We start from the raw sequence: 25,650 nt of genomic DNA on the forward strand, positions 1-25,650 counted from the left end.
AATGGCAAGGTCTTGAGAGAAGAAAGCTCAGCTGGCGGGAGCTCTGGGAGATGGAGGCAAATAACCTAAGCTTCATCATTCCAGCTACCTATGATGTACTCCCATCACCAAAAAATCTCCAACAGTGGTATGGCGAGGACCCAGCCTTTGCCCTTTGTCTACCCCATACGACTCTCAAACACATTCTTACCGGTTGCAAGACCAGCTTCACACAAGGACGTTACACCTGGAGGCACAACCAGGTGTTAAAGTTTCTGGCAGCAGTACCGGCAAACAAGATGAATGTAGTTAACTCCTTACCCTTGAGAGTGACCAATTCTACCATGGCAGCCTCATTTACCAAAGAGGGTCAGAAAAAGCCTAACCATCCTCCCACCATATGCAAGCCTGGACAGCTAGCCATGGCCCGAGATTGGGAAATGTTGGTTGACATTGGCCAGCAACAAATTTTTCCGCCAGAAATCACATCTGCTACCCTAAGACCAGATTTCGTACTTTTGTCCCTATCACTGAAGTCTTTGTACATCATAGAACTTATTATTCCCTGGGAGAACACGGTTGAAGAGGCGTAGGAGCACAAGAAACAGCGAAACAAGGAGCTGGCAATGACGCTCAACAGCAAGGATGGGACGCAAAAGTCTGTCCTGTTGAGGTGTGATGTAGAGGATTCTTGGCTTCCTCCATCATCAGGCTGCTCAAAGACCTTGATATTCAAGAACAGGCTCTTCAGCAGACAGTTAGATCCTTCTCTGAAGTGGCTATCCAATGGATATGGATAAAACAGAAAGACCCCTACTGGGCTCACAGAGCTGACCCACTCAGTAACTAAAATTGTCATGATTGGGCATAGGATATAAGCTCAGACCTAATCAACCTGTAGCTGGCCACCTTTGAGAAGGGTGTATAGGGACAAATGGCCAAAACACCCTATGAATCAAAGGCATACTACTGATGATGTGTCCCAAAATATACATCTTTCCTGATAGTTTCCCTTTTTGCTCTCAAAACATACCTCCAGTAAGTGCATACCATCAATTGGCACAAAGATCAGTTTTATATCCGGTCCCAGGTTTCTCTGCTTCTCTACTTTATAATTTCTTTAAAGTACTAAATCTCTCTATCTGTTCAGCTTCCATCCATTCTTTGAGGAGAGAGAGATGTTATCTGCTTGCCAGTCCTGGTCTGTCCCACCCCCATTCATCTGAATCCCTGTATTATTTTGACCTATGTGAAAAACAAATCAGGCTAAGCTGGCAAATTTGGCTGGTACTTAAATGCTAAAAAAATAATCCCCCTTTTGTCCTTGGTCCTTTCTTGAAATACGCCAGCACTGGACATTTTTTCCATTGCCCGAATTCTTGATGCCTTTCATTGTTGCAAGTCATTAACATGTATTACTATTTTGTCTTAAGCCTCTTCTCTACATCTCTACAAAACCACATCTATTTATCACAGCTTTATAATAACCTCAACATTGCTACTCAACATGTTAAAGAGTAAGAGTAAGTTCTATTGCTTTGCTAATTTGACAAACTGGAATAGCAAGGAGAGAATTGCATGCCTGAGGACTCAGTGATCAGTGAAACCCACAGTTTATCAAGTGTGAGAAAATTAAGAAGTGGGAGGATGCTATAAATATTCAAATTGAGTTAAAATAAACTAAAGGCCTTCAATTCCTGAGAAAAAAAACAGAAAAGAGAGTTAGAGAAGGAACAAAGGTGTGCAAAAAGTATTGGTTTAACTTATGCTGACTTATTAAATCAATCACATCTCCATTATTACAAACATATAACCCTGACAAAATTATACCCCATACAAGACAGATTTGAATTATCTATTTACACCGTGCAATGCAAATTTAGATTAATTTAGGGGCAATAAAAACAAAATGGTCAAGTTGTTGGCAAGGATTCAATATGTAATACCTGAACAGACAACCTTATCAGCTGACTATCAGTGGGAAATGCACTTTAATAAATATTAATGCTAGGATGACCTGAGGGCATCTAACTGTCTGGCATGCATGCATCTTAAAGTAGTGATGAGTGTTTGAATGGGACTCACTGTTGGGATCGGGGGGTTATGTGTCTATGTGCAGCTCCTTTCAACAGTGAGCCTGATTGAGCAGGAGAATGATTTCAGCAGAGGTGCCAGCACTCCTGCGGCTCATCAGGCACATGAAGACAAGAGGAGTCTGCTGCCAGCCTGTTAGGGCTAGATATTTCTCTATAGTGGGTACCGCCACATGGACCCCTTTCTCGCTGGTGGGTCTTCATCTTCCTCAGTTCCTGTGAATCCTAGAAACAACCCGGAACCAGCACAGCCCTCCATTCATCTCCCTTGGTCGATAAAATTCCTTAAGACACCGTATCCCCTGAGTGTTCTTGCGTTTGGGTCAGGCATCACCCCTGAAATCATGATATACAGGATCATACAGAATTCTATGCAAAATGAACAGTTTTACCAACATACAGACACGCAAAAAGGTGGATGTGAGCCCTTGTATCTACGAAGTGAAAAGTGGGAACACTGTATCTCACCTCTAACTTCAGTAGGTCAACAGCATCTTTATTCCAGAAATCTGTCCCATTAATCATTCATACCACTTCATCAATATTTCAATCATAAGCAGCCATATTTCTGTCCTGCCTGTAAGACTAAATCATTGATGTCCAATGGAACTCCTAAAAACAACACATCAGAGTTTGTGTGTCTGTGTGTGTGTGTGTGTGTGTGTGTGTGTGTGTGTGTGTGTGTGTGTGTGTGTGTGTGTGTGTATGAGCCGCTGACCCTGGGCTCGTCTGTGTCCGTCATCACCCTCACATCAATTCGCCTTGAACTCAAGTCCTCCAGATCTCTTCTGCAATGCCGGTACTGAGGGCAACACTGTTCAGATGATTAAAAGAAAGTCGTCTTTATTTTTAAACTATCATTGAACCTTATCTCTGCCTTCACTCTGAATTACTGTGATTTCATGCTGAGGTTTTCTATAATTTTCACATTTTCATTGTCATGAACAAAAAATGTAATAACTTTCACCCATTTCAGCCTCTTATAGAACTCCCAAACTACTGTAAGGCTGCCAAAACCAGTAGAGCTGAGGGTAATTAACCCAACTATTTTTAAATGAAACCATTAAATGTTCCTTTTTCACAAGTAACTTTACTCTATTCATTTAATTAGCATAAAGATTTAAATTACATACATACGTTGAGAGTAAAAAGTGTGAGGGGGAGTACTTAAATAGTTGAAAACACGATATTTTAAAGGTAAATGGGGCTAGGATTGACAGTGCAGTAAAGCTATACTGAAATCACTACAGAAGATTTAGCAACATTTTTTACAGCTCCCAAAATTCATTGTCATCGGTATTCACAAACCTGAAGTGGTTGAGAGTGATACCAGGTATAATGGTTTGACTGTCACAGAATAAATTACTTTCATTTCAATGCAAGACCATCAAGCAGTGAAAAAAAGAGATAAAGCACTTACATAGATGTCACTGACATGTAAATACTAATGGAAGCTGATGAATGAAAGAGGGAGAGTGTGAAAGATGTTGAGCATAGGAAACTGACTAAAGTAATTTGAGTTTTTAAGTGGTGCAATTGTTTTCATTCAGGTGTAATTTCAATGAATAAGGTATGCTCTTAGATTTATGGAATTCTGGATAAGGCTTTTAGTTCAGAATCAAACTCATGAAGGATAACATCGGTGAGAGACCCTTGCCTGCCTAACATTGTATATTCTCTGCAGTCGAGTGCTGTGCCACCAATGTGAGCTGAAGTTGTCTATGAATCAAAGTATACTATCTTTACAATGAAAGCGGCTTCCTCATTATATCAAGCTTCATGTTTCATTGGTTGACACTGTTGCATCTAAGGCTTATTCTGAACGATGAATGAAAAAGGAACAACTGTTTTTCATGCAGCTTCAGCTTGATAGAGGGCTACTTTTAGATAGCGGGTCAAGAGAAACTCATCCACCAACCTGCTACCAAAGCATACAAGCCTTTTGCAAGCAATGATGGAGGGCTCACTAACTTAGAGGTAGAATGTATGTCTGCACATTTTTGTGTGAGTAAATTTGTATGTCCAAGAGATATATAGTCCAAGAGACGATACACTTTTGACCCCTTATTTTCAATGACAAAATTACTTATTTGAAAGAGATATCTGACACCTGATCAGTCCAGTAACAGTTATTTGACTTCAGATGATGTCGTCAGGAGCAGCAGCAGAGACCATTATTGATGAAATATAATGCCAGCATCAGTCTTATCACTGGCTGAGGTTATCAGTTACATAGAGATATGTGTCTATTGCTGTCTCAGTTCAGACGTGCCTCTGTATGAGGATGATGAATTTGTGAATCAGCAAAATGAAAATGAAGGGATCATTTTTATCTATACATTTTTAAGGACTAATCCAATGAACCGTGGACGTCCTGGGATTTCTAAGTTTGCCCTGTTTGGACTTGTCATTTGGTAAAAAGAAAAGTTGTTTGCTAGTGAGGAAATAAGTTACCTACAAAGAATATTGTATAATGTGTATCTTGTTATGAGGTTTTGTAAGAATGTGTGTGACTCTGTTAAGGAACCTGTTCTAATAAATGTTAAAAAAAAAAAAAAAGAAAAGTTGTTTCCGTAGGTCAGGATAGCAAAGGAGGGACCACAGCATGAACAACAGTTTCTGAGAACAGAACACAGCAAGATAAGTGTTTCTCCAGCTTGTCGGAGCATGGGCAGATTTCTGAAATGTAGAACATATGATACAAAGAACAAGAGAAATATTAAATTAATGAGCTATATATGATTTAAATATGATGAGCCGAGTTCAAAAAAAGAGACAGTGTGAGTGTGTGTGCATTGTGGTGGCATTTTAATAGAAATCTGTATTTGTTTCTTTTCTTTTTCTTGAAAAAATCTGCACGCCAAAAACACTCCAAAAATAAAGATAATTTATTCTACATGTAGTACAAAAAACTTATTCTTGCATGACATTACAAGCAAACATAGGCTCCTCCTCAGATGCTCGCCAGAGATATGTGTTAACAATATGTGTTTTCAGAAAGAAAACACAGTATGGACAAACCCAGGTCATCCCAGTTCTGGGGTTGCCCATAACGTGTTTTCTGTCTGTATTGTTTTGTTCTGTTTGTCTAATTCTTCTTCCAATATATATACATAGTCTTTCATATTGTATGCTGAAACCCTTAGATTAAGAATATTTCATTTTCCATACGTAAAAAAGTATCAATTTCTAGGGTCTGGTCTCGAAAAATGGTGAAGATAATGACATGATATATTTAACAAGAGGCACAAAAAAAGGAGGGAACCAATCACATGATCATTTCCTTTAAAACAGTACTACAATAACATGTTTGTTAACACATATCACTGATAAGCATCTGAGGAAGAGCCTATGTTTGCTCAAAACGTCATGCACGAAGTTTTTTGTACTATATGCAAAATAAATTATAAATTAATTATAAATTAACAATATATGATGTAAAAATGATGAACTGAGTTAAAAATAAAAGACTGTGTGTGTGAGGGAGGTTGTGAGTGTGTGGTTGTGCATGTTTATATGAACTTAGTTTCTTTCAAGCTAGTTTATTATATGGTTGTTTTATCTATCTTCAGTGTACCTGAAGCATCAGAGCTTTGATTCACTCACATAAATTAATGTTGCTGAAACTCAGAGAACAGAGTTTCTCCAAGTGAATTCTCAATTCTTCATAGATATGCTGCATCAGCTTGCAGAATCTCTGAAGCACTTGGTTTGGTGACATTTGGAACAATAGTCAGGGCAAGAAAAGATAGTATGAAAAAGAAAGTGGAGAGACATTATAGGGTGACGGAAACAAATGAAGGATAACAGTAGAAATAGGAATATGGTGTTGAGAGAAGTAAATTAATCACAAGAGTGGATCAGAGCGATAGTGTGTGTGTGTGTGTGTGTGTGTGTGTGTGTGAGAGAGAGAGAGAGAGAGAGAGAGAGAGAGAGAGAGACACATTCAACCATTTTTTTTCCTTCTGGCTGTTGTTCATCCACTAACAGCTGGGTGATACAGACTGGTATCTATCTGTTTCTTAAGTGCATCTATTCACCAATCAATTGGCATGTGACCAGCAGAATTAGGAGGTTTGAGCCAAACCAGATAACACTGATTTGTATTTGATATCAGTTAGTACCCTCTCTGAAATCCTGAACTTGCACACTCACATACACCCACACTTGCATTCAGGTTTTACCCAGTATGATTGATATAAAAGCTGTCAATCTCTCTCCCTTGCTGACAGGCTCCCATCACCATGGCGACACTAACAGGACTCCCCATTTATCACAAATCCCCCACACACATGCGCACACACTAGCACACAAGTATGCACAATTCAAAGGCCTCCCAAGAAAAAATTTGGTAAAAGGCAATTTTTTTTTTTTTCTCAATGAATTTCAGCCTTCTTTGTTACTTTCTGGGTTTTATCTCATCTCTGAGGCTGATGTAGCTGATGTACCAATTGCATCAACTGCACCTTTAATAAAAAATGGGCTGCAAGATCATTTTATTATAGCATCTCACCTCAGCGCTTCCTTGGCCAAATGAGCTTTTCCTAAGAGGTCAATCAGCTTTTTGTTTTACATGAGACAAAAAAAAACATAGACATGTAAAAAAAAGGCAAGAGGATTATTTTATCATGAAGTGCTACTGCCCTCTACTGGACAACACTAGATCTGCAGTTAATAGAGCGTTTACTTTACGTCACTCATTCCTGCATTTACACTCCTACATAGGCAAAGACATTGTTTTTGAATGTCAACAGTAGAGAAAAACATACCACTGATAGCATCATATATTTTTCACTGGAAAAGAAAATAATGACGACAGATCATTCAATTAAATAAACCTTTTTGATGAAATTGGACCTCTTATTACATGTGGAAGACCTGTGCATTTTGTTCTAGGAATCATCATCTTGAGTGTGGCAAATCCAGTTAAAATTGAGAAAATATACCAATTATTCTAGGAACAGCAAGTATATTATTATAATGGGCAAAGTGCTCCCATAAACTTAGGAAATCTATTTAGAATTTTATACCAACCGTGATGATAAGTAAACAAATATAATTTCCAGTTTAGAAAATATGAACACCTGCTGTAAAAGCAATTGATATGAATAGTATTGGCCCTCATTACATAACGATTGCAATATATATGAGTTAATTTAAGGGTGGGGAAATTATCCAGAGCACTCACAAAAGTTACAGAGAAATGCAATAAACATTTGATAAGATCCACACATGGGAGGAATAATACTGAAACAAGAAAATCATCTAGCCAGGGGCTAAGCTAAGAATCACATATTGGGTGCTGATCTCATTCTCAGTGACTCATAGATATTCATTTTAGTTGTCAAATTGTGAGGGGAGGCCTCTGGCTCCATACACTGAGTTTAACTTGGTCTAACACAGCATTTTAACTGCCATGATGATTGAGGCAGAGAAAGTTTGAGTAATATGGACTTTGTCTGAGGAGTGAGGGATGAATGAAGGATGCCGTGAAGCATACCGACTCATCTGTTCTAAGATGTCATATCATCATCAACAGAGGATTACCCATTAAGGTCTTCCCCCTACCTTTGTCAGCAGAACATAGTCAGATTTGGCAACCATCGACCACAAAAGAAAATAATATGAATTAAACATACCTGTGGATGCTTTTGGCTGTGTACAAGAGCAAGAGGTCTGAAGGGCCTGTCAGGCAATGTGAATAATTAACAGGGCCAATGAGCAAGGCAGAGTACCAGGTTGGGTGTTTTGTTACCCCAGTCTAAATCCACACAACTTTTTGCAAGTCTCTGTGTGTGTGTATGTGTGTGCATGTTTACTTTAGATGATTACAAAACTTGATACCTAATAAATGTCTTGCTGCGGGTTAAAAATCCCAGACAGAAAGCCAATACAGGCACATCCCCTATCCAGACAATATTGAATGCATTCAATTATATAATCACATGTATGTAATCACAATTCAGACATAAGAAGTAGTGTTTTCTCACAGTGGGCGATCAGTACACCATTTCAGGACATATAGTTTGTGATTAGATGTCATTATTTTGATGAGTGTAATACAATGATATGAAACAAATGTTTATAGACAAATACAAATTTCAAGCATTTCTGTGAAGAAAATGCAATTTTATTCAACATTATTAGTTTGTTTACATTGTTCTATACACTGCATGGGCATCCATGACAGGAAAGTTGAGGACTTGAAACAAGTTTTAAATAAACTTGAACTGACTTTTATTTCATATTTAATATAAGATGAGACATCTGATAGATAAAGGGGAAGAAAAGGGCATATTATGAAAAATGACAGAAAAAGAAAGGACAATACACACATTGTTAATATGATAGGAGAGTCGACAACTGAAACAAGCAAGAGTACTTCTTAAAAAGAACAAGTAAGGTCTAAAGCTGATGATTACATTACATAAATAGACAGGCATGTGTGCAGAAGCACAGAAGAAAATTATAAAGGTACTGAAAGTCCAAACTAAAACATTAATACTGAAATAAAACAAAATGAAGTCACAAATAAAAGCTTTTCCTTTTCTGTTTCCTGTTCATAGCCTAAGAAACTCATGCAGGCACTTGTACCCAGTAACTGAAGGTTTTACGGATGATGACGACGACAACGACGACAATGATGATGATTCAAGTACAAAAATCACAAGTTTTCAGCAGCCTTAGTTTGGGCTGTGCGTGCATACTTATAGCTCACAGAAATAGACAGAAAAGGTAATTTACAATAATTACACTGGAAGTGAAACATGCACATTGGTGGATAGAAATTTTCTCAACAACTAAAACAAAACCTTTGCTGAGATTCTATTCTAATTCATTTTTTTGAAAAATAGGTGTCTGACAGTTTTATTAGAACAATTGATGTAATACAATATTGGTGGCCCACTGATTTTCCAATGGTTCCATTTTTCAAGTGCTGGTCTCATTGGCTGGCTTCTGTCGACGAGCGCTCGCCTTTCTGCAATGTTCATTCGACATACTGAGATGAAAAATTTTTGCAAATTCAAAAGATAGTAACTTGAGCTATACAATGTCCCATGTGATGACTGAAGAAAATAATTTTTGCTCCTGGAATCGATTTCACACTGACATAGTATCATTCATTGCAGAAATAAGGGAGTTACAGTTGTTGTGAAAAAGACATAATTCTTTTCCTCCTCTTCTAGCTTTGCTGCATGTGCATGAATATTTAATGGAAGCTAACTGGTGGAAAGTAACAGAGGAAAAATTAGCTGGTACAGATCAATACATAAGATTGCTAAAACTATTAAACACAACATCAGCCTTGAAAGGAAAGACTCATACATGACAAAAAAAAAAAAAAAAAAAACATTCAAGATGATGCTGAAAGCAAGTAGTTGTCGCATGTATCTGAAGGCTAATATGCATATGCTTTGTTTTGTCTAAAAGAAACATGCACACATACACATCCATACTCACATGCCCTGCATACACATATTTGGATCAAAAAAGGCAACATGTAGCATGTAAATTTATTGAATTCTATGTTAACATGAAGTCTGTATAATTTTTATATGTACCTCAACAACAAGAGATGAACTGTATGGACCCATACTTGCAATATCTCTTTTTGAAAACAACGGTTTAGAAACCAAATATAAAACCAAAGTAATGATGTTCAATGTCAGAAAAAATATATTACCAACATTGGCAATTGACTGATGGGGGGGTGCAGAATCAAGATTTGGAGCTAAGGAACCAGGTGAATATTAATCAGTATTTCTCATCTCTGACAGGTCACATACATATACAGTATAATAAGATACGATCTTTCCACAGTATCCTTGGTAGTTGCTGAAACTACCTCGGTTAATAACGAAAACCCATTTTGATAAGCCAAACACTGTTCAGTTGAGTTACCATTACCTTTTACCAGAAAATAAGCCAGGAATGTGCAGGAGAGTCAAGTTACTAACTGACACAATACAGTGGAAAAAAAGCAAAATGGAAAATATTACCAACAGTCCAATTAGGTTAAAAAAAATCCACCATGAATACTGTGGATTATGCAACTACAGTAAGCATAGACCTGTGCAGCCAGTAATGATGTCAACTTTGCTATTGTTACATTCGCCATACAAAGTCACAGGGATGTAGAAAGGGATATTAGCTTTCTTAGGGAGTGCATCCACCACCATACTATCAAACCACTGATACATAAAATAAATTAAAACAAGACAAAAGGTACAGTATTAAAATTGTTTTTACAGTAATAAATAGATTTGTTCTCTATTTACAGTTAACCAGACATTTGGGAAGCAGTTTTGCCATTAAAATATTAAATTCTTTATATCTAAATAGTAATTTGTTGATGCTTTTCTTTGTTCTGAGGATAACAGGTTGGCAGTCTTGATTTCCTGTTGTCATTGTCCTTCCATTGGTGGGAAGGAAGGAAGACCACAATGAACATGCAGGATAGGAGGTGCATGTAAACCGAAGTCGTCTGATGTGTCTTTCTGATGCTTTATCCTCAATGACTTTACAATTTGGTATTGAACTGCAACAGCTGCTGCTATTAAGTGTTTTTGTTAAAATTACCTCAGTGCACAGACATACACATATAATCACACAACTACAGACTTCGAGCATCTGGAACATTGCTCTGTCCTTGCTGTGTGTCCATTTACAGCCTGTTGCTCACACAGAGTAGCAGTTGCCTCTTAACACAGACCTAAGGGCAGCCTTCCTTCCAACCTGTTATGAATCTAATAAGCCAAACCTAGAGCTGAGTCTTTGGGGCAACTTCTTCCTCGTCCCACTTGGCTTTTCAAATATTAATTCACTTTTTTCTCATTTTTCAAAGAGCCATTGCGTTTGTGCTTACCATTTGCCATGCTTTCACTATAACAATGTCCATTGATCATGCTAGAGTCTTCCCTGTTGAGGACACTTCTTGTACCTTTGTCCCCAACCTTTGCCTTTAGCATTTGTCCCAGCCGATGCAAGACAAAGCCGATGATGGCTAAGACAGCAACTACAGTGAAGATCACATCTATGAGGAAGTACTGGAAAGGGGACACCTCATATACAGCAGAGCGAAGGTGGTTGGCACCATCATGACGAAGGAGGTAGCTGATCCAGTAGACAGCTCTGGTCACAGGGTGTCCTGGCTGGTCTTTGTGAATAGTGGAGAGAAGGGTCGCCTGCTGGCGATACCTTCACAGCAGAAACAAGGTATAAGGACGGGAAGAGGCAACACAAACAGGCACAGAACATGCTACATGAGAAAATATCCTATGTGGCTATGGTATGACAGTGTGACAATACCATAGTCCCTCACAAGAGGTCACTGATAAACAATGATTAAATACAAAGCATCGTGTTTGAAAGTGCGCTGAGCAGGAATACGCCAAACCTTGTGTCCTTTATAATGGAGACCAGGGCTGTGTAGAGGTCTTCCTCGGTCATCTTCTTCCAGTGTAGCATAATACCCATACCTTTGGCTGCCACGCGGGTCATGGTGTCATAATGGTCTCCAAACAGGGGAACTCCTACCACAGGCACCCCATGATACATAGCTTCATAGATACTGTTCAGACCACCATGGCTCAGAAAACCCCTGGTGTTGGCATGGCCTGGATTAGAGGAGACATGTTGAATGCTAACATTTGCAATTGCTACGCTGAGAAATCATTTTTTAGGGACCCTGTTTTGAAAGGGCCCATTAGTCTTTATAATCACAACATAACTTTTTTTCAAAATGGACTATCATGGTTGCGGACGTATCTGTATCTATAGTGATAGTAGGGAGCAGGTGGAGGAAAACCCAGAGAAGTGGAAGTATGCCCTGGAAAGGAGAGAAATGAAGGTTACCTGCAGCAAGACAGAATACATGTGTGTGAATGAGAGGGACCCAAGTGGAACAGTGGGGTTGCAGGGAGTAAATATAAAGAAGATTGAGGACTATAAGTACCTAGGATCCGTATACCAGTGCAACATGGAGTGTGAAAAAGTGGTGAAGAATGAGTGCAGACAGGTTTAAGAGGTCAGAGAAGTGTCAGATGTGGTGTGTGATAAAAAGAGTATTAGCAAGAATGAAAGTAAAGTTTTTAGGTTGTGAGACTAGCGTTTTTGTATGGGATTGGGAACCAGGGCACGAAGGAAAAGACAGGAGGAAGAGCTGGAGCTAGCAGAGATGAAAGTGTTGAGGTTCTCTTTGAGAGTGACAAGGACAGCTAGATTCATCAATGAGTACATTAGAGGAGCAGCACATGTTTAGATGTTTTGGAGATAAAGTTCAAAATCTTTGTTAGGTCAGTTCTGGCAAAGTACTTGACTTAAGGTTTACACAAGCAAGTCTAGAATGTAAAGCACTACCTGAACTTCAGATACAGTTTACATTATCAAAAAATACAATATTTACACAGCATTGACTGTGATAACTAAGACAACATTCCAAGGGCCTCAAGTTATGACTTATTGACCTCACTTCACTCTCAACGCATATTTTAGAACATAGACTTGACTAACAGCAATGAACTACTCCATATTGTCTCCATGCCTTGATCTAAAACTGAATGAGACAAAATGTAGAAAATGCTTTGTTATAATTAAATGTCTGTCCGTCTGTCCGTCTGTCTGTCCAGATAAAAATGTCTGGACTGTCAGCACAAGGGAAAAGCAGTTCACACTTTTCATCAGAGTAGGAAACTTCTGGGTTTTAAACCTTTAGCCATCGGAGGCCTTTCTGTGTGGAGTTTACATGTTCTCCCCAGTGCTTGCATAGGTTGCTTAAACCGGACATGTAAATTTAAACAGTATTGACAATCGGATTCAAGCTCAAAGAAAGCGGTGAGAAAAATGGTATGAGGTGACAAGACCAACACAACACACTTCTTTATCCATCAATACAAATCCATTAAGGTAATGTATTGGTTGAAATATGTTTACCAAATACTAAAATGAACGTTTTTAAATGGATTGGACTGAGTAATGAATCAGTGATGGGCTTGATCAAAATATCAATATTGAAAATGTATTCTTCACTTAAAGACACTAATCTCACTGATTAATGGACACTAAAATGAAGTATACCCCTCATTAAGATTATGACAGAAGATTACCCTGCCAATGATTACCTTGTTTTAAAATTCAGTCGAGTACCTTGTACATGGTTGACGTTACTAAGTGTGTGCGACACATTCATACATATAGGTTTGGACACTCACACACACCTTTCTACATGTTCAAACAAACAAAAGGCAAAGGTATCACCACACTGGGTGCACAATTATTAGGGAAGTTATTATTTTGACCATATCATAATTTTATCCATAATTTCCAACTCCAAGCTGTACAAACTTGAATGCTTCTTGGATTTAATCTATTTCCGGTGATGTATATTTGAGTAACAAAGGGAGGGTGTGGCCTAAGGAGATCAACACCCTATATCAAGGTGTGTGTAATTATTAGGCAGATTCCTCTCCTCAGAAAAAATGAGCCAAAAAAAATAGATTTAACTGACTCTGAAAAGTCAAAAATTGTAAAAAGTTTTTCAGAGGGATACAGCACTCTTGAAATATCTACATATGTTGTAGAGAATCAATTCCTATTCGACATATTTGAGCACCAGCTATATCTTTTAAACCTGCTGCTGAATTTCAGTGATTTTGACATATATTGTGTAGAATCATGTCCTATTCAATACATTTCAGCACCAGACACCAGCTCATAAGAATTCCAAACTTATTTACAAGTTGATCCAAAACGCTACAACTTGGCAAGATAGACACCTTTGTGCCAATATAGTTACAGTTAGTCCCAGAAATATTTGGACAATGACGCAATCTTCATGATGTGGGCTCTGCATGCTACTACATTGGATTTGATATGAAACAATTACACCAGAATAGAAGTGCAGACTTTAAGGTTTAATTCAAGGGGTTGAACAAAAATATAAGATTAAACTTGTAGGACTTGTAGGTTTTTTTTATAAAAACGCTCCTCACTACAGGGGCTCAAAAGTAATTAGACAAATAAACATAACCCTAGGTCAAATGTTACTTTTCGATATTTTGTTGAGAATCCTTTGCAGGTCATGACTTCCTGAGGTTTACAACCCATGGGCATCACCAAACACTGAGTTTCCTCCTTTGTGATGCATTGCCAGGCCTTTACTGCAGCCATCTTCAGTTGTTGCTTATTTTTGTGTCTTTCTGCCTTTAGTTTTGTCTTGAGCAAGGGAAATATATGGCCGATAGGGTTGAGATCTGGTGATTGACTCGGCCATTGCAGAATTTTCCACTTCGTTGCTTGAAAAAACTCCTGGGTTGCTTTTGCAGTATGTTTTGGATCATTGTCCATCTGTCCTGTGAAGCACTGTCCAACCAACTTTGCAGCATTTAGCTGAATCTGAGCAGAAAATATATCCCTCCACACTTCAGAATTTATTCAGCTGCTTCTGTCTTTTGTGACATCATCAATAAACACAAGTGACCCAGTGCTATTGGAAAGCATGTGTGTCCATGCCATCACACTGCCTCCACCAAGTTTTACAAATGTGGTGTGCTTTGGATCATGAGCTGTTCCAATTCTTCTCCAAACTTTCCTCTTCCCATCATTCTGGTACAGGTTGATCTTAGTCTCATCTGCCCAAAGAATGCTGTTCCAGAACTGGGCTGGCTTCTTCAGGTGTTTTTTGGCAAAGTCTGTTCTGGCCTTTCTATTTTTGAGACAAATTAATGGTTTGCATCTTGTGGTGAATCCTATGTATTTAGTCGCAGCTTTATGGTAGACTTAGATACTCATATACCTAATTCCTGGAGAGTGTTCTTCCCTTGAATGGATGTTGTGCAAGGGTTTTTTTTTTTATCATGGAAAGGATTCTGCGATCACCCACTACTGTTATCCTCATGGATGACCAGGCCTTTTTGAGTTCCCAAGCTCACCAGTGCACTCTTTTTTTTTCTCAGAATGTACCAAACTGTTGATCTGGCCATTCCTAACATTTCTGCTATATCTCTGATGGATTTCTTCTTTTTTTTGGTCTCAGGATGGTGTGTTTCACTTCCATTGAGAGCTCATGTGACTGCATGTTGTTCACAGCAGCAGCTTCTAAATGCAAACGCCACACCTGGAATGAACTGCAGACTTTTACCTGCTTAATTGATGACAAGTTACTGAGGGAAGAGCCCATGGAGCCTTGTTATTTTTTTGCAGCCTCCTGAGTCAATTGTCCAATTAAGTTTGGTCCCTTGAAAAAGAGGCTGCTATGTATTAAAGAAAATCCTAAACCAATTTGGATGCGAATACTCTCAAATTACAGCTGAGAGTCTGCACTTTAAGCCCATATTGATTATATAATTGCATCCTGAATATTTTTTAGTAGACAGTTAAAATAACAAAACTTGTGTCACTGTCCAAATATTTCTGGGCATAAATTTACATCTTTTAAACTTGCGGCTGGATTTCGGTGATTGACATTTATTGTGTAGAATCATATCCTATTCAACATATTTCAGCACCAGGCACCAGCTCTAAAGAATTCCAAAGTTATTCACAAGTTGGTCCAAAACACATCAAGTCAGCGAGATAAACACTTTTGGCTCAAAATCCCGATATCTGTTAAAGATATTTGGGCGTGATCACAAAACCATCAAACGTTTTGTTGCAAATAGTCAGGAGGGTCGCAAGAAACGTGTTGAGAAGAAAAGATGCAAATTAACCACCAAAGATTTGAGAAGAATCAAACATGAAGCTACCAGGAACCCATTATTCTCCAGTGCTCCTATATTCCACAATTGCAACCTAACTGGAGTGTCAAAAAGTACAAGGAATTCAGTTCTCAGAGACATGGCCAAAGTAAGAAAGACCGAAAGTAAGTTGAAACACCAAGAATGGGCCAAGAAATACCTGAAGACAGATTTTTCAAAGGTTTTGTGGACTGATTAAATGAGAGTGGATCTTAATGGACTAGATGGATGGGCCCATGGTCGGATCAGTAACGGACACAGAGCTCCACTTCGACTCAGACACCAGCAAGGTGGAGGTGGGGTACTGGTATGGCCAGGGATTATTAAAGATGAGCTAGATGGACATCTTTGAGTTGTAAATTGGGTTAAAAATCAACTCTCAGACCTACTACCAACTTTTAGAAGAAACTTTCTTCAAGCAGTGGTACAGGATACAGTCTGCATCTTTCAAGAAGACTGATTTTTTTTTTGCAAGATAACACTCAATCACATGCATCAAAGTACTCCACTGCGTTGCTGGCTAGTAAAGACCTTAAAGATGAAAAACTAATGACATGGCCCCCTTCTTTACCTGATTTAGATTCTATTGAGAACATTTGGGCCCTTCTTACGCAGGAAATTTATTCCTGCGTAAGAAGTGAAGGTAAACAGTAGACCTCTCTAAACAGTGTCTGGGAGGTTGTGGTTGCAGCCGCACGAAAAGTTGATTCTGACCAGATTAACAAACTGACTGACTCTGTGAATGGAAGGCTTTGGACTGTTATCAAAAGACAGGTGGCTATATTGGTCACTGAGGTTTTTTTTTTGTTTTTTTTTAATTTCAGAAATTTTTACTAGTAAATTTTAAGTGCGTTTATTACTCTCACTTTATCAGGTGAAAATAACACAAGTGAGATGGGGAAATCTTCATTTCATTTAGTTGCATAATAATTCTGCACACTAATAGTTGCCTAATAATGGTATAGATATAGATATTCTCTTAAGAAAGCCAAAACATCACTATTACTAATAAAAATGTTCAGGTTTGAGGATTTGTGAACATTTTGGATTGACCAAGAGCAATGTAGTTGTACAATAACAAAATAAATCCTCAAAAATACAACTTCCTAATAATTGTGCATGCAGTGTATATAAGATATCTATAGAAGACATTGTATCATTATTACAGTTTTCCACTTTATATTCAAGATGACATGAAACAGAGCCAATCCGATGCAATGTAATATTAAATGGAATTTAAGCACATTTGTATGAAAACAGTGTCCCATTATCACAAAATTACTGAGTAAATTTCATCCACTCCTTTTTTCTTCCATTAAACATACAAATCTTTATCATCAATTCAATAAAGAAACATAAGACTTTAGTCAAAGCAAAGGGACAACTGTTATGTTCCTCCAAATGTTTCAGAATAAAGCCAACAAAATTTTAAGGCTTTGTTTCTTTAAAAAGTAGCTGCCATTCAGGTCATTCTGTTAAATACCTTGCCCAAAAGATGTAAAAGAATGGACAGCTGGCTTTTAGGCTTATGAGAGCCAAACAAAAGATTAAGTGTACAGAAATTGATAAAAACATTTGAGCTGGACTCGTCTTTCTGTTATAGTGTGTTTCAGCTGAGACATCAGTTCTATTGTGTGCCAACTTATCAACCAAAAACTTTGGTTAATAAGTAGACCTAAAGAGCCTTGCCACACAAAGCATAGTTCATCACATCCGCTGCAGTCTGTCTGGTCTGGGGGGGTGAACTTGTCTTGATCAAACAGTGGCAGTTGTCTTTTACTTGAGAATCTTTAAAACTTCGAGTCACTTGAAAATACTATAATAATTTCATTACACAAGAATCATGTAATTTTAGAAAAGAAAATCATTTGGAGTGCTTAACAAGAACTTCAAAAGACAAACCAATATACTTACCTAATAAGTCATTCTGAGGCATCCACTCAACAAGCTTGGTGTTGTTGCCAAGGTTATTAGGTGGAACACCTGAAAATCTAAGACAAAATAGTAAAATGGAAATTAATGAGGGCAAAAAAAGCACAGGCATTCATTTTGTGTCACCCCTCCCTAAAGAGTTAAGAAATAGTATTGTAGATAAGTCCTTAAAACATGTCTATGTAGGTTCTCAGTCTTCCAGGTCATGGTTAATTCAAGTCCAAAAAAAAATTCAAGTCCAGTATCACAAAAATATTTTGACACGGATTATCCATCTCTTAATAATTGGAAACTGTCACATTTTAGTTTAGATATATTCAACAGTAGTTGAGTTCTTTACAACCATATTTTTTCTGTTTTTAAGCATCTCTTCTTCTTCCTCTTCTTTTCTCCTTTTGGCTTTTCCCTTCAGGGGTCGCCACAGTGTATCAACCTTCTCCATATAATACTACTCTCTGTATCCTCCTCTCCAACACCAACTGCCTTCATATCCTCTCTCACTACATCCATAAATCTTCTCTTTGGTCTTCCTCTTGACCTCCTGCCTGGCAGCTCCAGCATCAGTCTATTAATACGTTCACTATCCCTCCTTTGTACATGACCGAACCATCTCAGTCTGGCTTCCATGACCTTCTCTGTTCCTCTGATAGACTCATTCCTGATCCTATACATCCTTGCCATTCCCAAAGAGAACGATAGCATCTTCATCTCCGCGACCTCTAGCTCTGCCTCCTGTCTTTTTGTCATTGTCACTGTTTCTAGGGCATACAGCATCGCTGCTCTCACCAGTGTCTTGTACACCTTTCCTTTATTCTGGCTGAGTCTTCTATCACATAGTACCCCTGACACTTTTCTCCACACATTCCAACCGCTAGAACCTGTCTCTTCATGTCTTTTCCACACTCTCTGCGGCTCTGGACTGTTGAGCCCAAGTGCCTGAAATCCTCCAACTTCTTGATCTTTCCTCCCTGTAGCCTTACTGTTCCACCAGGGTTTCTCTCATTCACACACATATACTTTTGTCTTGCTGCAAATAGTTCTCCTTTCCAGAGCATCTCTAGATTTTCCTCATCCTGTTCTCTGCTCTCATTACAGATCAAAATGTCATCTGCAAACATCATGGTCCATGGAGATTCCTGTCTAACCTCATCTGTCAGCATGTTCATCAACATTGCGTACAAGAAGGGGCTCAGAGCTGATCTCTGATGGAGTCCCACCTCCACCTTGAACTTTTCTGTTACCCCTACACCACACCTCACCACTGTCTCACAGCTAGCAAACATGTCCTGCACCAGTTTAACATACTTCTCTGCCACTCCAGACTTCCTCATATAATACCAGAGCTCCTCTCTGGGCACCCTGTCATATGTTTTTCTAGGTCTACAGAACACAATGCAGCTCCCTCTGGCCTTGTCTGTACTTCTCTATTAGCATTCTCAATGCAAATACTGCATCTGTAGTACTCTCTCTGGGCATGAAGCCATACTGCTGTTCACTAATGCTGACTTCAGCTCTCAGTCTAGGTTCCACTACTCTTTCCCATAACTTAATTTTATGGCTCATCAACTTTATCCCTCTATAGTTACAGCAATTCTGCACATCCCCCTTATTCTTAAAAATGGACACCATCACATTTGACTCCATTCTTTGGGCACCTTTTCACTCGCCATGATCCCGTTGAATAAACTAGTGAGAAACTGTACCGCTGCATCTCCTAGATACTTCCAAACCTCCACAGTTATATCATCAGGAACAACTGCCTTTTCACTCTTCATCCTCCTCAATGCCTTCCTCACTTCACTTTTACTAATGTCTACTACTTTGTAGTCTATAATAGTCACCTCTTCTACCTTTGCCTCTTTCATTATCCACATTCATCAGCTCTTCAAAGTACTCTTTCCATCTTCCCATCACTCTTCAAGCATCTGTCAATACATTTCCCTCTCTATCCTTAATCTGCTGTACATTCTTTCCATCTCAATCTATGTTTCACCAGCCCGTATACATCATTCTCTCCCTCCTTACTGTCCAACAGAGCATACAAGTCATCATATGCCCTTTGTTTTGCCTTTGCTACCTCTAACTTTCCCTTACACTGAATCTCCCTGTACACTTCAGTCCTCTCAGTATCCCACTTCTTCTTTGCTAGCCGCTTTCTCTGTATATACTCCTGCACATCCTCATTCCAGCATCGAGTCTCCTCATCTACTTTCCTTCTAGATGATATACCAAGTACTCTCCTACCTGTCTCCCTGATAACACTAGCTGTCCAATCATCTGGAAGATCTCTCTGACATGATGCAGAGAAGGAAAGTGGATATACTGTGTGTCCAGGGGTCTCTCTGACCACCCAGAGCCTTTCTCAACTCCTCCCCGAAAAACCATACAACACTCCACCCTTTTCAGCTTCCAAACACTTGTCCTCTTCTCTGCCTTTGACCTATTGCTCTTCCTTGTCACCAGTCATCCTACAAGCCACCTTGGCTGTCTGCTTACACTCTCACCCACAATTACTTTGCAGTCACTGATCCCTTTCAGGTTACCTTGTCTATACAAGATGTTGTCTACGTGCATGCTCCAACATCCGCTCTCGTTAGTTATCTTATGGTCCTGTCTTTTCTGAAAAAAATGTTCACTACAGTTATTTCCATCCTTTTTGCAAAGTCTACCACCATATATCCCTCTGTGTTCCTATCCCAGATACCAAATCTTCCCATCACTACTTCATCCCCTCTATTGCCTGCACCAACATGCCAATTGAAGTCTGCGCAAATTACCACTCTCTCATCTCCGGGGATATTCTGCATCACTTCATTTAGCTCATTACAGAACTTTTCTTTCTCCTCAAACTCACATGCCACCTGCAGGGCATAGCCACTAACAACATTGAGCATCACACCTTCAATTTCCAGTTTCAGACTCATAGTATATCTGACATTCTCTTCACTTCAAGAACATTCCTAACAAACTCCTCCTTCAAGGGAACTCCTACTCAATTTCTCCCTCCTGTCAGAACCATGACATAAAAGCCTGCTCCTTACTACCTTTCCAACTGGTCCCCTGGACACACAGTATATCCACTTTCCTTCTCTGCATCATGTCAGCTAACTCTCTACCTTTTCCTGTCATAGTCCCTACTCTCAAAGTCCCTACTCTCAATCCCAGACTCTTGCCTTTCCTCTTCTCACTCTGCTTCCAAATGTGCCTTCCTCCTCTCCTTCTTTGACCCACAGTAGCCAAATTTCCACTGGTACCCTGTAGGTCACATATATCAAAGTCAAGACCCGCGGGCGGGATCCGCCCCGCGAATGAATTGTCTATGGCCCCTGAGATGAAATTGATTATTAATAGAACTGGCCCGCAGGCCGCAGCCACCCGCTGGTGTTTTGAATGCACCAATACTACATTCCCCACAATGCAATGGAAGTCCGCAAACTGCAGCGCAGCAAGTGGGTTTTGGCTTCATTCTTCATCAGCAATCAGAGCAGATGTCCAATTTCAGCTACTTCCTCCCCAAAATGGCTAAACAAAAGGTGGATGCTGAGAACAGGGGGTTTCAAGCCAGTTGGGAGGCAGAGTGCATGTTCATGGAGGTAAAAGGCAAACCTGCATGTCTTTTATGTGAAGAAACTTTGCCTGCAGATGCAGATAGATAGAAAACTTGAGCCATTTTCCCACCTGCCAGACCATGAAAGAGAAACTCTCTACCACTGTCTTCCCAAGTGCACAGTTTGCCAATAAACTCAACAGCCGACTTGCGACGTCGATTTGCTGACTTTGAAGCCCAAAAAAGCAGGTTTGCACTGCTCACAAATCCTTTTGCAGTTGACGTGGAAAGCGCACCATCAAACCTACAAATGGAGTTGATTGAGCTTCAGTGCAATGACACACTGAAGGAAAAATATGGGAGTGAGTGCTGCTGAGTTTACACGTTTCATCCCCGACACAATGACCCAGCTGCGCATCCAAGCTGCTCAGTAGCTCTCTATGTTTGGCAGCACATACCTGTGTGAACAACTGTTCTCTTTGATGAAGCTAAACAAAACATCACACAGGAGCCGTCTTAGTGATAAGCCCCTTCACTCAATTTCCTCAGCTCAGAGCCTGAACCCGAACATTGATGAACTTTTACAAAAGATAAGACACCATTGAGTATCAGTCTAAGCCCCAGACATGTGAGAATCACAGAGCATGAACATATTTTTAGTTTTTAATTCAGTTAAATGTTTACATTTGTTTCTACAAGACCTATTTTTTCTTTCTTGAAGAAAGTATTGTTTTGTCTGTGTGCCATAGTTTTGTATTTTATTTTTATTGTATTTTATTTATTTATATTTATTTTCAGTTAATGGACTCAGGGAAAATTGCAGATAGGAGCCATGAGAAAGAATACAACTGATTTGATTTATTTATTTTTATTTTCTCATTTTACTATTTGAAAGTAGTAATTGATATGATTATAGAGCAGCACGATATTGCATTTTCAGTTTATAATGCATGCAATTTCATTTATGCATTTAGGTGTTGGTTCAATAGGCTATGTTCAGTCAGTTCAATATGTTTTAATAAACACTGAACTAGTCCGGCCCTCGGCTTGAAACAAATTAGTTTTTTGACCCTCTGTGTATTTGACTTTGACATCCCTGCTGTAGGTCATCAGTACCAATGGTGGTTGTTGTTCAGTCAGGCCTCGACTGATCTGGCAAAAGATTACTAGGTTTGAGTCACATATTTGGTTTTGGAAAAAATTTTACGCCGGATGCCTTTCCTGACGCAACCCTCTACATTTATCCGGGCTTGGGACCGGCTCAGCAAGACACTGGCCTGTGTCCCAGTGTGATGAGTTAGACTGATGAGTAGGACTATTCAAATAATAATTGCAACAACAGTTAGTAAATGTAATTGAGTTTTTTGTTTACTATTGCAACAACCTTTTCTTACCCTACTTAATTTGTTTAAAGACACAGAGGTTTACTTTCTTAAACGGACATCACTGATGTTTCTCAATCACTGTGAAAATTAACTAAAAGAAAAACTAGTTGATGACATGATGGCATCACAATATTTATCATACAATTCAATTTGCCCAACATCACAAATATGGCAAAGGCACCTCAGTAAAATCTACCCTTACCTAATTAAATCTTTTGTTCTTTCTGGAAGTTTCTTTAGTTCACACAGTTGGTGAGCCGTTACATTAATGAAATGTATAGTATGGATACATACTTTACATAGTATAGTTTTAGGACAAATTTTTTAAGATGTTAAAACATTCAAGATTCCACAGTACATTTTTCTACAGGCTACAAAGCATGTATATTGTATTCTGTCAGTATTTGTTGTAGTTACCCTACATGAGCTGAATTTCTAATAAGTACAGCACACATCATATAAGCATGCTTTCTTCCAACCGTAATCCTTTTATCTGGGACTCCTTCTCTTCCTAAACAAGAGACTTTTATCTCTTGATATATCCTCAACAAAGATCTGATTCATTACCCTGCCAATCAAAGCCTACATTCATGCAGCCAGAAATCAATGAAATAATTCATTTGGCTTTGTCTCTTGTCTCATATTCCCCTTCAACTCTTCACATTGGAAGTGACATTACACTCAATGTCACAAAACAATATTGCTTCATCTTGAGGTACTTAAAATACAAGATTTAATACAAGATTAAGACCACATAAGTCAAGAAAAATAACTACATATGCTTAATGCTCAAGGAGTATTATTGTCTATAGAAAACATAACATCTTAGTACTTGAGAATTCATGGTTGGGTTTATTTTTCACAGTTAATGTTATCAAACTTATGCTCTTTCTCCAATGATATTGGTTTTCCATCGGGGTAAACGATGACCACATAGTAACATACCTTGGCCCTGTTCCATAGCGCATTAATGGCAAAATTTGCTAATCTTAAAAATGAGTAAATTCTTAGCCAAATCTAATGGTAGCCTTTTGTTCCTGAACATTTTGACAAATATCTCAGTTATAAACCACATACATAGATATTTTCACTGGCAGTACCAAAAAACAACTGTAATTAAAACATGTAATAAATATGTAAGCTGTAGAAAGGGAAACCTTCATAGAGACTGGAAAGTGGATGTGTCCTGGCATACATCAAACACTGCCCCACCTAAGAGTTCAATCGTATTCCCAATACCTTGTCTGCATTCTCCAGGAAAAAACAAGGCAAGGGAGAAAACTGTAACAGATACAGTAACTAGGCTTGGACTCAAACAGGCTGGCATATGCCCCACAGTACTGTTCAGGCAATTTCCCCAGCCAAACTGTGACCAAATGTACTAGGTTACATTTCCTTTGGCTTACACCAGCAAAGCCACGGTTGGGGTGACCTCCGGCCTGGGCATCACAGGGCTTACATACAGGACTGTCTCAGAAAATTAGAATATTGTGATAAAGTTCTTTATCTTCTGTATATTGCCCTATTGGGCTAACATATATATTGTTCTACTACATATACTTATACAGTTTCTGAATTGGTGTAGAAATGGGCACCAGGGGCTGCCTCTGATGGTGGGAGAGATGTGATGTCTCAATGGGCAGCTACTACCCTTCTCAACCTGGGCAGCCCCCAGCAAATTAGGTGCTTTCCCACCATAGCCACCCAGCTTCTTAGGGTGGATGAAGCTTGAGATGAGTGATGTCTGACTGCGACACTTTACAATGAACTCCTAAAGCAATACATATTTTCCTCCCGGAAAATATATACCTAGTCACAAACAGAGTTCAGAGCAGGAGTCTACCACAGACAGGGGCTTTTCCATGACACAGTTCAAGTGGAAATGCAAAGAGAAAGGAAACGACTTTTCTTTGTCTTCATTAACTTCACCAAAGCCTTTGAACTTGTGAGCAGCAATGTAATCAAGCAGGTAGGTTGTCCCCCATCCCTCCTACGCATCCTCTAACCCTTCAACATGAACATGTAAGGCACCATCCATTGCTGGGTCACCCTAGCTCCTTTTCCAAATCTGCCATGGTGTCAAACAGGGTTGCGTCTCAACTGAGTTTGTCTACCAACATACATGGACTTTACAAGATAATCTATTCAACCCTGCTCGACATAAAGCCAGAACAAAGGTCAGATCAGTCACCATCTTGTTTACAATGCAGTAATGGCTGCACACTCACAGGAAAACCTGCAAACCCTCATTGACCGGTTCGCCCAGACATGCCAGGACTTCGGCCTGACCATCCACTGGGACACGGTAAACAACCTCCACCGTCAATCTCCATTCATAGCTGCACAGCAGAGGCTGTGAATAGTTTCACCAATCGTGGACTCACCATCACAATTCTAACAATGGACACCTATCTGAAAAAAGGTACCTATCTAGAAAGGTACCTTCCACCTTTGAAAAGCTTACCACCAGGAGCTGGAACAACAGCGAACTGTCAGTCAAGACAAAGATACAGGTCTTTGTCAAGCTTAATCCTGTATGGAAGTGACACCTAGACCACATAAGCAGACCCAGAAGGTAGGCTCAACAGCTTCTGTCTACACTGCCTGAGGCATATAATTGCAATTATGTGCCTATTATGTCACCTAGAAGGACAGAATATCACATGCAGCAGTGGTATGCAGATCAAGTCTCCCAAGCATGTTTGCTCTCCTTAATCAGTGCTGTCAGCACTGGCTTGCAGATGTGCAGAGGATAAATGCTAAGAGGAAGAAATCTGAAGGACATCGTTCAATTCAAATTGGCATCCGGCAAAAGACCTATTGGCTGAACCCAGCTTTGCTATAAAGACATCTGTAAGCAAGATCTCAATTCTTTCTACATTAACCCTGCTACCTGGGAAGGTGCTGCCCAACACCAAACTCGGTGTTGGGCAGCATCAGATACTCTGCAGTGGACTGCACTTACACCAAGCCTTCCGAGC

General features: G+C 39.2%; 1 protein-coding gene across 2 annotated transcripts in view; it reads right to left on the reverse strand.

The window, feature by feature from the left end:
• Positions 1-8,167: 8,167 nt before the first annotated feature.
• Positions 8,168-25,650, reverse strand: part of ugt8 (UDP glycosyltransferase 8) — a 30,162-nt gene continuing 12,679 nt past the window's right edge. For both annotated transcript variants that reach the window (XM_086156806.1, XM_086156805.1), the window contains 3 exons: positions 17,720-17,796; positions 11,470-11,689; positions 8,168-11,270 (listed from right to left, as the gene is read on the reverse strand). In XM_086156806.1, coding sequence (XP_086012932.1) covers positions 10,889-11,270; positions 11,470-11,689; positions 17,720-17,796 — 679 coding nt within the window. In that variant the 3' untranslated portion in view covers positions 8,168-10,888. The remainder of the gene's footprint in view (positions 11,271-11,469; positions 11,690-17,719; positions 17,797-25,650) is intronic.

Source organism: Fistularia commersonii, chromosome 12, assembly GCF_037954325.1.
Source record: "Fistularia commersonii isolate RoL2024-O1a breed Wild chromosome 12, RoL_Fcom_v1.0, whole genome shotgun sequence".
In the NCBI taxonomy this organism is placed as follows: Eukaryota; Metazoa; Chordata; class Actinopteri; order Syngnathiformes; family Fistulariidae; genus Fistularia; species Fistularia commersonii.